The 15,725-nt window shown below is 35.7% G+C and overlaps 1 protein-coding gene across 1 annotated transcript; it reads right to left on the reverse strand.

Annotated features, from left to right (window-relative positions):
* Nucleotides 1-4,429: 4,429 nt before the first annotated feature.
* LOC106873679 (MAD2L1-binding protein) lies at nt 4,430-15,405 on the reverse strand. Its single transcript, XM_014921144.3, has 2 exons — nt 15,163-15,405; nt 4,430-7,950 (listed from the first exon to the last, which is right to left on the reverse strand). The coding sequence occupies exons 1-2, from the start codon at nt 15,343-15,345 to the stop codon at nt 7,312-7,314; spliced, it is 822 nt and encodes a 273-aa protein (XP_014776630.1). The 5' UTR covers nt 15,346-15,405; the 3' UTR covers nt 4,430-7,311.
* Nucleotides 15,406-15,725: the final 320 nt, after the last annotated feature.

A 15,725-nucleotide genomic window follows, 5' to 3' on the forward strand; every position in this document is an offset into this window, starting at 1 on the left:
AGAGGCTGGATCCAGTCAGTTTGAATGTAAAACAGGTAGAATTTTGACCAGTTTAAAGTTTATCCCTGATTTGGAGATAAACAACACAGGATACCTTGTAATAAAGTTGTTGTTGTCAGCTTATGATGCCGAGGGTTCCAGTTGATCCGTTCAACGGAACAGCCTGCTTGTGAAATTAACGTGCAAGTGGCTGAGCACTCCACAGGCACGTGTACCCTTAACGTAGTTCTCGAGGATATTCAGCATGACACAGTGTGACAAGGCTGGCCCTTTGAAATACAGGTACAACAGAAACAGGAAGTAAGAGTGAGAGAAAGTTGTGGTGAAAGAGTACAGCAGGGTTCACCACCATCCCCTACCAGAGCCTCGTGGAGCTTTAGGTGTTTTCGCTCAATAAACACTCACAATGCCCGGTCTGGGAATCGAAACCGCGATCCTATGACCACAAGTCCGCTGCCCTAACCGCTGGGCCATTGCACCTCCACTGTAATAAAGTACACAGAATAAATGTAGAAACATCACTTGACAGCACAATTTTATGTAGAATTAAAACCAAAAGAGAATTACATTATTTACACTTGAAGGATATTTCTCCTCATCTTGAATTATACAGAAGCCTTACTAATAGCAAAATACAAACCAAAAATCAGGAAATCCATCAGGACTTAATTTCTGTATAATTTTTTTTAATCCAGTGTTGATGACCTTGTCTATTACAACAGTATTCCCATGAACTTAACTTCAGAGTGTATCATCACTACACTATGATGAGGCAGTGAATGTCTTCGATTATTAATGAACTAATGGGTTTAGGAATGCTATTATTCCAGACTAAATTTAAAGGACTAGTAAGGAAATAGGAAAAATACTTGTAAGGTTAAACTTGAACATAGTTAAGTTGTTTCTAATATATTTAAATGAAACGCTTTTCTTTATATAGTAATCCCCTTGCCATATTGCAGTTTGCCTACCATGGTTTATTATTTAAGCTTACATTGATTCCTCTGTGGTGTTGTTTTGCATTTATAATAAAATAAATATCATCATCATCATCGTTTAACGTCCACTTTCCATGCTAGCATGGGTTGGACGATTTGAATGAGGACTGGCGAACCAGATGGCTGCACCAGGTTCCAATCTGATCTGGCAGAGTTTCTACAGCTGGATGCCCTTCCTAATGCCAACCACTCCGAGAGTGTAGTGGGTGCATTTACGTGCCACTGGCACAAGGGCCAGTCAGATGGTACTAGCAACGGCCACGCTCAAAATGGTGTTTTTTATGTGCCACCTGCACAAGAGCCAGTCCAGCAGCACTGGCAACGACCTCACTTGAATGTCTTTTCCCATGGCACCAGCACAAGTGCCAGCAAGGCGACACTGGCAACAATCACGCTCAAACGATACTAATTACATGCCACCAGCACGAAAGCCAGACAGATTATAAAAAAATACACCACAGTACTGTTTCTACTTCAAGGATTTTCACCTATGATGGGGATTTTGGAATATACCACCCACAATAGTCAAGGGACTACTGTACACACACACGTTTTAGTCATGACTGGAGTGCTGCTGTTAAGTGTCCAGTTGGTTAAATCAAACCCAGTATCCATTTTAACGACTACTGGGTTTGATATTTAGTCTGATCCCCCCACCACCACTTTTCCTTTTCCAGTTTTGTTCCTTGCATCTCTTAACAGGCTTCTTTACCCCCACAACACACTAATTTGCAACTTTGATACTCATGTTCATGCATATCTGCATGACAGCATCAAGTGGGGCTTAAACAGTAGTGTACTTCTGTTCAGTACGGTCTTCCCTTTTTATTTCCTCTCTTTTCATGCCACTATTTCCACCTCTCAGCTTCCCACCCACTTTACTGCACTTTCCTACCATTTTTCTCTATTCTCTGCAGAAGGAGAAGAATCAAAAATGCTAGACTTACCACTCCTTGTAGAAAATTAACTTCAAGCTCCTTTGGATGCTTCGTCAATTTTTTCTCATTCTGCACTGTATACAACAGTGGATTAAGCCTGAAAACAATTCTTGACAAGAAAATAATTTGCCCAACCTAGATTTAGGATAGGCATTGTAAAAACAAGTAACTATGTCTTTTCATATTGAAGCTAATGAGAATTTAAAAATAGTTGAAACACCCAACAACATCTGATATCCCAAGGATTATTGTTGGCTGTCATTGCATACCAAATGTACATGTCATCATCCACACCCTATTCTATACAAAACACTTCACTCAATCTTTACAGGAGTACAGATATCTAGAACACATATAGGCCAGTGAAGACCTGAAAAAGTCCTAGTTGAACACCAATTTTATCAACTATGTTTAACTTGAACTTCTACCCTTTGGGAGTTTCAGGGGGCTGAAGTTCTAGAGTATGTTTAGTGCAGGAGTTTGTAGACTAAAACGATAGAGAGGCTGAGCTTTTTCAAGGACTGAAAGTTAGTGACAGAAGTGGCTTGACAAGGAAACTAATCAATCTCAACTCGAGTAATATTCTCATAAATAATGTCATCCTACTAAGTGGTCTTATCTACTGAACTGGTTACAGTAGCTTAAAGTCAGGAAATGCTTCTAGATATATAAAAATCATTTATTTCCAAGCAATTAATCGCCTAAACTTTTGAACTAATAGTTCTTTGTTCACTTCAAAAAGAAAAGAACATAATGGAAAATAAGGCTTCATTGTATAAAACATAATTGTATTTGACACATTTAACACATTTCCAAGTTATGTGATGTGGTCATAGGATAAGAGAATACATAACGGTTTTATAGGAACATAAAATATATGTTTATATAATGTAAAATCAAATAGAATTTCTGTATTTTCATTTAAAAATAAATTTAAAAACTACAATTGCATGTTAGTATGTACAGGTTAGTTTTTTTTTTTTTAAATATAGGAATAATTCCTTAGACACAAATCCACGTTTTCTGATAAATATGTCATCTTTACTGTAATAAATTATGGGTATATATTATCATGGTTCCCCTATAAAGGGATCAAAACAGAAAAAAGAAAAAAAGACAATGGTTTTTAACACTGTGAGTCAAAAAACAATATTCTGAAGCGGATAACTGCTATCAACACTAAAAGACTTTTTTTTTTTTGCGATATATTTAAATCAACTTATAAAGCATAAAAATTCAGTATATATATATATATATATATATATATATATACAGAGAGAGAGAGAGAAAGAGAGAAAGAGAGAGAGAAAGAGAGAGAGAAAGAGAGAGAGAAAGAGAGAGAGAGAGAAAGAGAGAGAGAGAAAGAGAGAGAGAGAGAGAGAAAGAGAGAGAGAGAGAGAGAAAGAGAGAAACTATTTTGAAGCATAATTAAACTAAGTCATTTTAAGATTAATTCTGTTGCTGTTTAGCCCCCGAACCAACCCTGCTCCAACAAACCTATTGGTTGAAGCCTTGACCATCCAATCCTTCACTCATGCACTGAGTATCTAGGATTACATTATCCACTACATTCTATCCTTTTCATGACAGAGTATATTTCGGAACAAATAGGTTGCTACTTCTAGCAGACCAAATAACCACAAAAAAACTCTTTTGCTGATCTGTTGTGATTACTGGAAGATACACTTCCTCTGATTGACAAGAAGTGGCCAGATAAGAAAAGCTCTGTTCTCTCAGTCTTGTCCATCACTGCCATGAAACAAGAAAACTGTCTGACTTTTCATCCCAGAAAAGATAGCAAGACTCAACTAAGTTATATTCATCCTGTGTGGCAACAGTCGTATGGAATAACTCCACAATTCAACAATGCTCAGAAACTGAACTAGCGTAACTTTTAATCCTTGTAAGAAATTGGCATCGTATTTGGGATAGAGTCATGTACTTTCAGTCACTTAAACACCACGGAATCTAGGATAAACCCTGGCCAAATAGGCCTACAAGCCCATGGCTGACAGTGGTTAAGTCATTGGCTCACATTAGAATCAAGATTTTATTCTCAGACAGAGAAGGCATTTCATTTCACATTGTACCAGTACTCTTGGCTGAAAGAATACCATTGGTACCAGAATTTTAACCCTACGACAGACTGGCATTTCATTTTTCTCTACTTAAACTTTGAAAATAAGGATAAGCTCTAGATTTACGAACCTGTAGACAGGATCAGGGAAGACCCTTTTTTTTTTAATAAATACCAGCTCAAGTCCTCTAGAAAAGACTGCTCAGTTATCTTCATTCATGCCCAGAGTGTACTTCAGAAAATTGACACATGACTTTCACTAACCTTCTAGAGAATGCAAGAGTTAATATTGAATTAGCTGCTTCATTAGAACACTGGGGAAAATATGTTGTGGCATTTTAGTCTGTCTTTACATCCTGGGTTCAAATGCCTCCAGGATCAACTTCATCTTTCATCCTTTTGGAGTTGATGAAATAAGTACCAGTTGATCAATGGGGATGATTTGACTTAGTCCCTATCCTGGAATTGTTGACCTTGTGCCAAAATTTGAAGCCAATGTTGAATTAGCTGCATTAGATAACTGGTAGAAAGTAGTGGGCACTCGACAATCTACAATCTAGTATCAAAAAGTTACTGGACTAGTTCTATAGTTCTATGACTGAAACAAGTAAAAAAGTATGCCAAAAGGCAATTAAGCTTGGTTTGATTTGTAGAAGGTGCAGCTTCAATATATCCATTAGCCAAAATATCACATGTCCTTCACATACACAGTTGGCAGCAGATGAGTCATCTAAGCACGATAACCTATCTCATTAATAAGAATCAAAAGAGCAGACATTCCAGTTGGATTAAATGAAGCATGAACTAAGGTACAGCAGTTAGGCAGTAACAGATTACAGAGGCAATATAAGCATTAAAAAAGTTGGGTTTTTTTTAACTGCACAGTTTAACGAAGGAACTGACTCCTTGACCTTTGCAGGCCCTCCTAAGGTCAGTGAAATTAATGCAGCTAACGGTTTTCTTCAACTGTTGAAAATTTTATGTAAAACATAGGAAGTGATAGAAGTTCAGAAAATTATAGATAAGGAAGATCTGAGTGAGATGGTTAGTGTAGAACCTGGATACAATAAGGGTGCCAAGAGAAGAAACGAGGGTCCCATGAAAAAAACCCAAGCCTACTCAAAGGAGCAGACACCGTTTGTAGAAGTGATAGAAAAGACAGAATGAGATGACAGCATGCATGAGGACCAGAGTTTGGAATGTTTTGGTGAGCAGCTCCATGACAATCAGTAGAATGCTTTCTTTTGCAAGTGGACTAGGATGTCTGTGTAGTAGCAGTACTGTCCCAAATATAGAGCACACCAGAGGATGACGTAGTGTGGGTCAGAGAAAGCTCCATCAGCATATGCAGTGATGATGCAATCTGACAAGAAGGCAGACAGTTTAGTTAGATTCGCATACTAGAGATGGTCAAATGTTTGGCAACTGATGATGGCAACATTATTTTTAACAAATTTCTCTTTAGCTGGGCCCACAAGGACCCTGGTTGATTTGGCTTTATGGAAAATGTACTTGTCATGGTGTTGGAGAAAGAGGTTGTTAAAGAATGTTTTCATCATCATTGAGATGTTAGAAATGAAAGCAAGTCAGAGAGGTTGCTCTTCTTTGGAATGAGACAAATTTTAGTGGATTTTCAAAGATTAAGACAGATCTCCGTAAAGAAAGATATAGTTTGGCAAAGATAGATACTAGCTCTGGAGGACATTGAAAAAATGGGATGAATATTGTCATGCTTAATGATCTTGATGGCTTGAAACAACAGAGGTACTTTTGCACTTGGCAAATACCTGATGAGCCTAGTGGAATGAAGAAAAATATTTTCAAAGATCAACTCAATATGTACAGTATGGAGCTGGATGTAAGACAATAAATAAGGAGGCTTTCTTTATATGTAAATGTTTGTTTGACATTTTAGGAATAGCTTTTACACAGCTCATTTCTAGTTGAAATTGGCCACTTTCCTCATAAATACACACTTGTTCCTATTCACTTGGAAATACAAACCAAACAAGACCTCAAACACCTTAACAGCTGCAACTTGATTGACTTGTCATGGTAAATACATCTTCTGTTACCATCTCATATTCTTCTGGTATGGTGATGATCACTTTGGTTTCTAAGATTTCTGACATGACATTGACATGGTTCATGGATGCAATATAACACTTGTACCTCAGTTCAAGAAGAATGTCCCTCAACATACCTAACTTGCACATCTGTTACTCAACAGACAAAAAGTACAGAAGTGATGTGAAGGGCACCTTTCTCGGACTGAGTATGTCATAAGAGAATGTTCTCTTATATGGCCTCTGAGTTTGATCACCAAGCAAATACTGCTGTACATGGATGTGATCCAACCTCTAAAACAAAGACAAAGTAGTTTCACCTAGGGCAGCCAACAGGTAGGAAAGTAAAAAATATGTTTAAGAAGATATGCCCAGTTAATAATTAACATGTTATTTGATAATTAAAAAGCTATAGTTATACAGAGAGTGAAATATATTATTACATTCATGTCTCATTTAAAGGCATAAGTAATATAGTGATTTGTGATATCTGACCATTAAAATCTGATCGGAGACCCAATTCTCTATGACCTAGAATAAAGGACAGATCAACTAGGTAAAGGTTTTTTTTTAATTTTCACAGAGAATCAGGTTAATTTCATTGGAGTGACACCAACTGTTACAGGTATTTCTTTTACCATATTAAATTAAAAGTTAAACCAGAAGCAACACATGATTAAGTGTGTGCGTGTATATATAGGTACATATATGTGCGTGTGTTAAGATTAGTTACAAAACTAGTCCTGTTTCCTTCACTTTAGAATTCTCCAACAAAGTCTAAAGAAGAAATAGGACTAATTACAAACCGGTCATTATGTTAATTAATATATCCACTCTATACATAATATAGTTTTGAATTGTTCTCATTCTTTAATAGAAACATCCAATTCTGTTTGTGTGTGTGTGTTAAAACTCTATACACACATATACATACACATGCATAAATTCATAATGATGATAAAAATAGAAATAAAACAAATAAAGGTATAAATTTGGGGGGAAAGGTGTATAGTTAATTAAATCAATGCTGAAACTTCTCTGGTATTTTATTATATTGACCCCTAGAAAGAAAGGAAAAGTTGACCTTGGTTGGATTTGAACTCAGAATATAAAAGAATATAAATACCACAAGTCATTTTATCCCATCACTATCAATTTTAATAATCCAGAATCTCAAATACTCATATCCTGCTCATCCATTTCAGCCAAATTCTTTTCAGAAAGTATGTGAGCTATAAATTTGTTGGCATAGTTGCATGATAACCTTTCACACTAATGTTTGCCTGATACCATATTTGAGAGTTGTCGTCATCGTCCAAAAGGTTTAAGGCATGAAAATCATTCAGGACACTGTCATCTTTCTTGGATGGCGTGAGTGGTTCGAACCCAGACAAATCAAGACTGTAGTTGTGTTTAGGATGGAAAGAGACTTCATCATCATCTTGCTCACTATCTTGTAATAAGTTCAAGTAATAATGTTGTCCACGTTTTGAAGGCTTGTAGACGGGTTTGGCAGAGAAGCCAGTCAACTTAAGCTGTCGTGGGGCAAGCAGTAACACGTGCATATTGGTACATGGGAGGCTTGAACCACTAAAGAATGGGTCCTTTGCAAAAATCTGTAAGAAAAGAAATCGCTTGCAGTCTTTGGCAGACAGGGGCTTTTGTGGGTGTTGACTAGAGTCTGCAGGAGGAAAAGTGATGTGGAACACCTCTTTGGGGCTGAGAGATGAGGAACCAAGGATAATGGCACACTCTTGGATTTGGGGGTAAGTTTGGAAATTAGCCACAATACTTCCAAATAATTTTTCACAGCTAGAATAAAGTAAGAAAGCCTGTCTGTCATTCTTGTTTGAACTCTTGGGGTTTGCATTCTGAAAAAAAATAAAATAAAACAAAAAATAAAACTATAATATATGAATATAAAATGGAAACAAAACTGAAAATATGGAAATGAAAAATTAAGTAAAAATTATGTAAATAAAATTGAAATATATAAAATATTTGATGACTTTCTACGCCCATTTCAACAAGGAATATTATGTAAAAGAAGTTTTAGTGCATTTAATATAAACATTTATTGAATTTTTGATGGATTGGTAGAGTCAGAAGTGAAGGCATATGGCTCAGTTGTTAGGGTGTTGAGCTTACGATCGTGAGGTTGTGAGTTCGAATCCCAGACCGGGCTGCGTGTTGTGTTCTTGAGCAAGACACTTTATTTCGTGTTTCCCCAGTTCATTCAGCTGTAGAAATGAGTTGCGACGTCACTGGTGCCAAGCTGTATCAGCATTGCTCAATATATCCATCTGTTTAACATAGTAAGATATAATTTAAGGAAAATTTGGTTGCTGTTTCTATCTCTAGTAAATTGACTGACAATATAGCACAGACATGAACAGCCTTTCTTGATAAACTGCAAGACACAGCTTATACTCAGGCAAGCCACACTACTTAGAAATTCAAGGTATTTGTTTATTGGCATGCTATTCAGAAATTCCCACTAACTACAGCTTGCTCATGACTGCTATAGAGGCTCCCTTGTTAGTTTAAAATGCTTAGCATCTATACCATTATGATTTTACTTACTGAAATGTTTATGAAAAAGTAAACTTTACAACTCCATAATTCCAACTTGTGATTGGCTCCTTGGAAACTCGTAACCAACCAAATTTTTGATTATAAAATACTAGCAGAATCATAAGGCAAAATGCCTTGCAGTGTTTCTTTTGGCATTTTTATATTCCGAGTTCATATCCCACCAAGGTCAACTTTGCTTTTCATTGTTTCAGGTAGATAAAATCAGGTATATAAAATGTGCCTAAATTAGAAACAGATAGGTGGTGGATTGGCAGAATTGTTTAAGCACCAGATAAAAATACTTCTTGGTATTTCTTCTGGTCATGAGCATGAAAATAAATTGTGTACGTCCATTGAGGACTGGTCTGGTTGTTTTAACTCCGAGCTAGCTGTATGGCCAAAAGCATTCCAACTATTACAATCCCATTTTACCATGCAGTCTATTTTAAACCATATTGTCAAACAGCCAGCTCTAGTTATATAATTTTTGTTTTTAAATTAAGGTACTAATAAAAACATTAATCCTTAAATTGGACATAAGGCCTGCAATTTTAAGGAGAGAATGTTAGTCAAATACATCAACCCCTTTTATTCAAATACATCAAATTTTATCAACCCTAAAAGGATGAAAAGCAACCCAACAGGATTTAAACTCAGAGCATAAAGGGCCAGAAGAAAAGCTGAAAAGTATTTTTATCTGGTGCTTAAACAATTCTGCCAATCCACCACCTATCTGTTTCTAATTTAGGCACATTTTATATACCTGATTTTATCTACCTGAAACAATGAAAAGCAAAGTAGACCTTGGTGGGATATGAACTCAGAACATAAAAATACCAAAAGAAACACTGCAAGGCATTTTGTCTAATGATTCTGCCAGTATTTTATAATCAACTAGCAGAAATAACCGGCGTTGCCCGGGTTAAAGAGAATAATGAAATCTAAAAACGCCGTCTAGACTACGCATCATCTTTATATATAGAGATGTATATACACACACGCACCCAAACACACGTATATATATGTATATCAATATAAATATATGAAAGTCAATGAAGTTTCGTAAAAGAAGGTGATCATGTACATACTTTCTTGCTGTTGTGATTATAACACCTCATTGTAAACTATGTTCCTTGTTTTCCCTTGTGGAGCATAGGTTTTTTGTTGCTGCCCACTCTTGAGCAGCCAACATACAGTTGTCCATGTGAGAAGCAGGGCTCTTCCAAGAGAAGACCAGCTACAGACAGTGTTTGACCCTGATATTTGTTTATGGACATGGCAAAAGTCACACGAAGGGGGAATTGTAGTCTTCTGAATTTCTGAATGTAAAAGGAATGTCTGCTCCTGATGGAGTAAGAGGAATTCTTGGAATAAAGACGTCATCCCCTTTTGCACATCCAGAAAGAATGGTAGCCTCGATAACGTGTGACATCATTTTCTAAATAATGCTCATCTGTTATGTTCGGGTTCAAATTTCATCAACATCAAAAATATATGAATTTTCATGGGAGTTATGGCCGTTATGCAAAGAATATAATTTCCAAATTTCATAAAGATCCATTCAGTACTTTTGACGTAGTTTTGGATAAGAAAATAAATGACTAATGTGTGTGTTTGTGTGCATGTGTATGTGTGTGTGATGGGTGTATATATGTATAGATATCTGTATGCATGTATATATGTGTACTTATTACGTGTACATCTATATATATATATATACATCTACACATGTATACATATACATGTATGTATAGATCTATATATATATATACATATACGTGTACATCTATATGTATACATATACATCTCTCTCTCTCTCTCTCTCTCTCTTTCTCTCTCTGAAAGTATCTGTCATTACAGTATCGAAATGGTGTACATATACATGTATATGTATACATATACATCTCTCTCTTTTTGTCTCTCTCTTTCTCTCTCTGTGAAAGTATCTGTCACTACAGTATCGAAATGAAATTGTTTCAGTTAGTGGAATAGTTTCATTTTTAAAATGAAAGTATTTGACATGAGTGTTTTTGTTTCACTTTTGGCACGTAATACTTAAATAGTGGAGGAGATATTATGTTGCCGTGTGCTCGAACTCTGCAAGAAGTTAATAATTTTTTTTTTTACTAAAACACAACTGGAACCCTAAGTAAGGCATGTGTAAAATTTGAATGAAATTGGTTGCGTAGTTCTCGAGTTTTAGGGATTCACACAGACAGACAGACAGACAGACAGACAGACACACATTCTCATTTTTATATATATATAGATGACTTGGTTGGTTACAAATTTCCAAGGAGCCAATGAAGTTCACTACATTTCTGTTGATGGCAGTGACAGAGTTATGTGAGTGAATCTTTGTCATTTGGTTGATTGACCTTATTTTAGGTGTGGCTTTGCATGTGCGTCATTAAAGAACAATTAAGTTCATCCTTGTAGAAAAGAATTACTTAAGTAATATGACTCAGCTGTTGAAATTTTCAAATTATTTTAAGAGATAGTTACACAATGCTCTTTTGGTTTTCTTATGTTCACATTTGTTTTTTCATTATATAAGAGATGACAAGTGAAAATGAGTGCATGACAATCATGTCTCTCCCGACAGGATTAGCAATATTATTGACTAAGCTGAATGGGGGTATCTTTGGCATCATGATCTGCTTAGGTTTTTAATTATAACCTCAATATGTTACACCATCATAAGGCTACAAACATGGAGAAGATGGGTCATGTATAGCATATGTCTGATCCATTTTTTTTAAAGACTTAATCCAAGGAAAAGGCAAAGCAGTTCCCAGGTTTGGATCTAAGGACATAAGCTAGTTAAGCATTTTAAGAAGAATTTATGGCAATTCTAACATGTTTAAAGAACTTGTCACTCTTGTGTCACTTCATAGAAAAACAATACTATCAAAAATATTTGATAAAATGAAGTCTGATTGAAAACTCTACAAATAAATTTCAATAAACACATTGTTAATTGTACTGGAGTTCTGTCATTGATTTGTAAAACTGAAGAGATTACAACTTGAAAACTTTTCAGATCAATCACTACCAACATATCACAGCATTATACACCATGTGTCATTATGTCAGAAAATTTTAAATAGCATGTTATGGGATTTTAGATTTAGAATAGGGTAATTTTGCCCATTGTGAGAAGGGCTGGTTTTCTAAAAGAACTGAGGAAATTTTCAAAACAGAAAAATGAACTGTCTGAAGAAAGAGTCCTGTTATGTGATAGCTGGCTACTTGATTTTGTAACTACAGGGAAAGCTTAATAATGATGGATTCAAGGTGAAAACTGTTCAGCTCTCAACTGGAAAATGTGGGTCTGAACAAGTTTCCAAACTTAAAGAAGCAGAATGAATGTTTAGGCAATAATGGCAGTTATAAATAATGTGTTGTAAACTTGGAGTCATTTGGAAGCTTTTTTCATGATTTTGCTAAAGAAGCCTACATATTCAAATTTACAACCTGTTTTTAATTAGTGACAAAGAAAAAGAAAATAAATGCTGTTGATGCAAATAATTTCTGTTCAAATTTTTCAGAATAAAAAAAATTATCCACCAAGTTGCATCTGTTGCTTTGGAATGACATACAGATGTGAACAACTATCTTCATTCATGAAATGAGGTTACAACTGATCGATTCAAATTCAAAGAATTCTCTGTTGCTCTCAGTAAATAATTCAACTCCAAGCTTGGAGAAATCAAATCAGACTCAAAAATATCATTAAAGTAAATAATGGCTAAATATTTTTCTGAAATGAAATCATTATATTATGTACAAATGCTAAATATATGTATATTAACACACTTTATACAACAATTGAATGGTGGTGAATGGGGTTATAAAGCTTGTTGTTATTTTAGAATAATTATTTGTCATTCATTATCTGTCCACTGACTTCGGTACCACTAACTTCTGCATTTTCACTTATTCATTTCAAACTTCTTGGAATTTTCAATCTAATGTAATCCACACACTCTTGAAAACGTATTTCTGCAAAATGTCATCTAAAATTATGGGTAAAGAAAAAGAGCAAAAAATATTTGAAAATAGGGGTAGGGATGAAATTGCCGAGGGTTTCACCCACCCAACCTCATTTTCCGGACCCAAAACAGAGTTTTGTAGCCTATTAGGAGGTCACCGGAACTCAGTCAACGAAAAACAAAAAATTTCCAATGATTCCAAGATGGTGGGGGTTTGGTCCCACCCTTTGTTTTTCCAAATAAAAATAAGGGGTATATTGCATATTAGGTACTTGATTCCATGCAAAATATCAGAGTTTCTTTTTTTTTCTCAGTGAAAATCGTGCAGGTGAAAAGATCAATAGGGGTGGGGGTGAAATTTCCGAGGCTTCCACTTCATCCCACCCCGTTTTCCAGACCCCAAAAATGGTTTTGTAGCATATTAGGTCACTGGAAATTCATTCAACGAAAAAAAAATTTCCAAGGATTCCAGGATATGGGTCCCCCCCCCTCCCACACCGCTTTTTTCTCCAAACAAAAATAAGGAGTTTGCAGCATATTAGGAGGTCAGGGTACTTGATTCCATGCAAAAAATCCGAGTTTTTTCTTTTTGTTATTTTTCTTAGTGAAAATCACGCAGGTGACAGGATCAAAATTTACCGAAATCTGTAGTTATGCCAGTCATGCTGAATGGTGTGAGGATCTAGCTTGACCCCTGCCTGGGATTTGAAACTAAATCCACCTGCTTGTTGCTTATCAAAACAAGCAGGAAATCCTCTCCACACCAGGCGATTGATGAGGAAATACTCGACCCCCTAAGACCTGTGCTGGTCAAGGAAAAATCAGTCCTTTGCTTAAGGACTGACCTGCATTACTGACCATAGCCTATATAACAGAGAATTTCCTATCTCTTCTTCTTATGACCAAGGAACAACACGCTCTTTTGCGTCAGCTTTAACCAAGAACAGCACTTCCCTTTGCCCTTCGCTCGACATGCGAAGAGAGGCTTTCGGCCGCAAGAAAGACGATGCCGCCTTTATCCTTTCTAGTCAGCGCTGTGCATTCCTTACTCTTTCACTCTCTACCGACAGACCACCTTTTTCTACACTATCAACTACTAACCAGTGAGCCATCCTTCTGGTCACTATCACTAGAATTGCTACTATCTCTTTAACTACCTGTCGGGCAAACAAATAAACATATGTAAATAATATTTCTTCCTTCTTAGTGTCGATTCTTCGATGTTTACTGGTTACTCCGATGCGAGAACCTTGAAGCGTTACATCTACACGCTACATCATATCGAATTGATATGGCACAACACATCCAGCCCGCTACAATGGTGTTACATTTCTTTTGAAAGGACCGGACCAATAGTTATTGCAGGGGAGGGCCATTTTCTCACTGTTGCTGTTGTGTTTTCTAGAGGAAGCAGCAAAGTCTTTTTGGATGTATCTCAGTATTTGGGATTGATTGTGCTCGTAGAGAGTGATAAAGACTACATGAACTGATATTTGCTATGGCAACAAACTTTGCATATCGAGGTGACAGGGAAAATTTACTTTTAAACAAGAATCCACATAATTATTAAAGCTGAACTCAAATTAAAGTCTTACGTTGACTTGTTTATCTCCAGGTCGAGCAGAGCTGTGATTAAAGCCATGAACATCCTGTCTTTGGATATCCAGGAACTTGAGCTCAAAACCAGAAATTTTTCAAAATAGGAAGTCTGTTGATTCCTATATACATGCAAGGTTTTATTTTTTTTAAATGTTAAAGGAAACAAAGTTCTAGGAGTTAGGGCTACGATTATGGGGACGAAATTAAAATCTTATTTTAATTACTTGTTTTAAAATGTACTGTTTCAAAGGGGTGGGGGTAGCTCTCCCTTTAAAAAGTTGAATATTTTTAAGACTGGACAATCCGTTGTCTTCCTAATTCCCGTCTTTTGTAAAAGCTTTCCAGTCGTAATCCTCCCGTCTTTTTATTTTATTTTATTTATTTTCTTTTGTAGCCAGCCGACTCCCTATTTCGAAAATGTTGTACCTTAGACTACATTGTATCCTTCCTGGTGTTTCTTTCTAGCAGATCGAACGACCACGTACAGACTCCTACGTTGACAATTAATAATTTCAAAAAATACTATGTAAAAGTAAATTATTTTTCGGTTAGTGTTATATAGAACCGTAGATTCGGTTTCCTATTCAGTCGAGTGTGTTTATTTTATTTGCCGACAATACTCGGTTTAAATGTAAAAATAACTAATCGTGATATTTATTTTTTGATGTATTTTAAAAAATGTTTATATATTGGCCTGAAGTAAAAAACAAAAACAAAAAAAACACGAAAACTTTTAAATACTTCAACAGAGGGAAAAGTCACGTTGTTATTTTAAGAAATAAGCATGCTTCAACATTATAAACTATATATATATTACTAAAATTAATATTAAACTTTATAAAGAAAAACAAACGAAAATAGGAATAAAAAACTTCCAATATTCCAAACAATAATTACATGTATGTATATACGTACTTTACCACGAACATTGATATGTTTCTTGAGTTGGTCAAACATCTCAGGCATTTGGCTTTTCTCATATAAAATATATTTGATGAGTTCGTTAAGCAAATAAGCCCTAATTTCTGTGTCTATGGTTCCTTTAAAAGGTATATCACAGACGACAGAGTTTGGATGTACAGCTGATCTACAAGCCATAATTTCAAGTTTACCGGGGTTTTACTTCTTTTGCAATTTTTAACCGTAGTAAGTAAGTGGGGGGGGGGAGTTTTTCTGACGTCACACCTAGACGATGACTGATTGGACAACTACGTCGTCGACGAAACTATTCATCCACTCCAAGAACAGCTGAGTATGGAGACCGTTGGTTAAACAAAAAAACAAATAATTAAATAAAAAGGAATATCGAAGCCTCCATAGAGTCACTCAATCTGCTAGAAATAGCAGTCAAATCTATCTGAAATAATGCTCTGCCGTCTTGATAAAAAGGAAAGGATTTATTTGATAACGTAATCCTAAGTACATTATATCTATAGCAAAAAAAAAAAAAAGATAGGATGGCCTCATCAGGAACCTCT

Source organism: Octopus bimaculoides, chromosome 6 (assembly GCF_046866305.1).
Source record: "Octopus bimaculoides isolate indiv1 chromosome 6, ASM4686630v1, whole genome shotgun sequence".
Taxonomy (NCBI): Eukaryota; Metazoa; Mollusca; class Cephalopoda; order Octopoda; family Octopodidae; genus Octopus; species Octopus bimaculoides.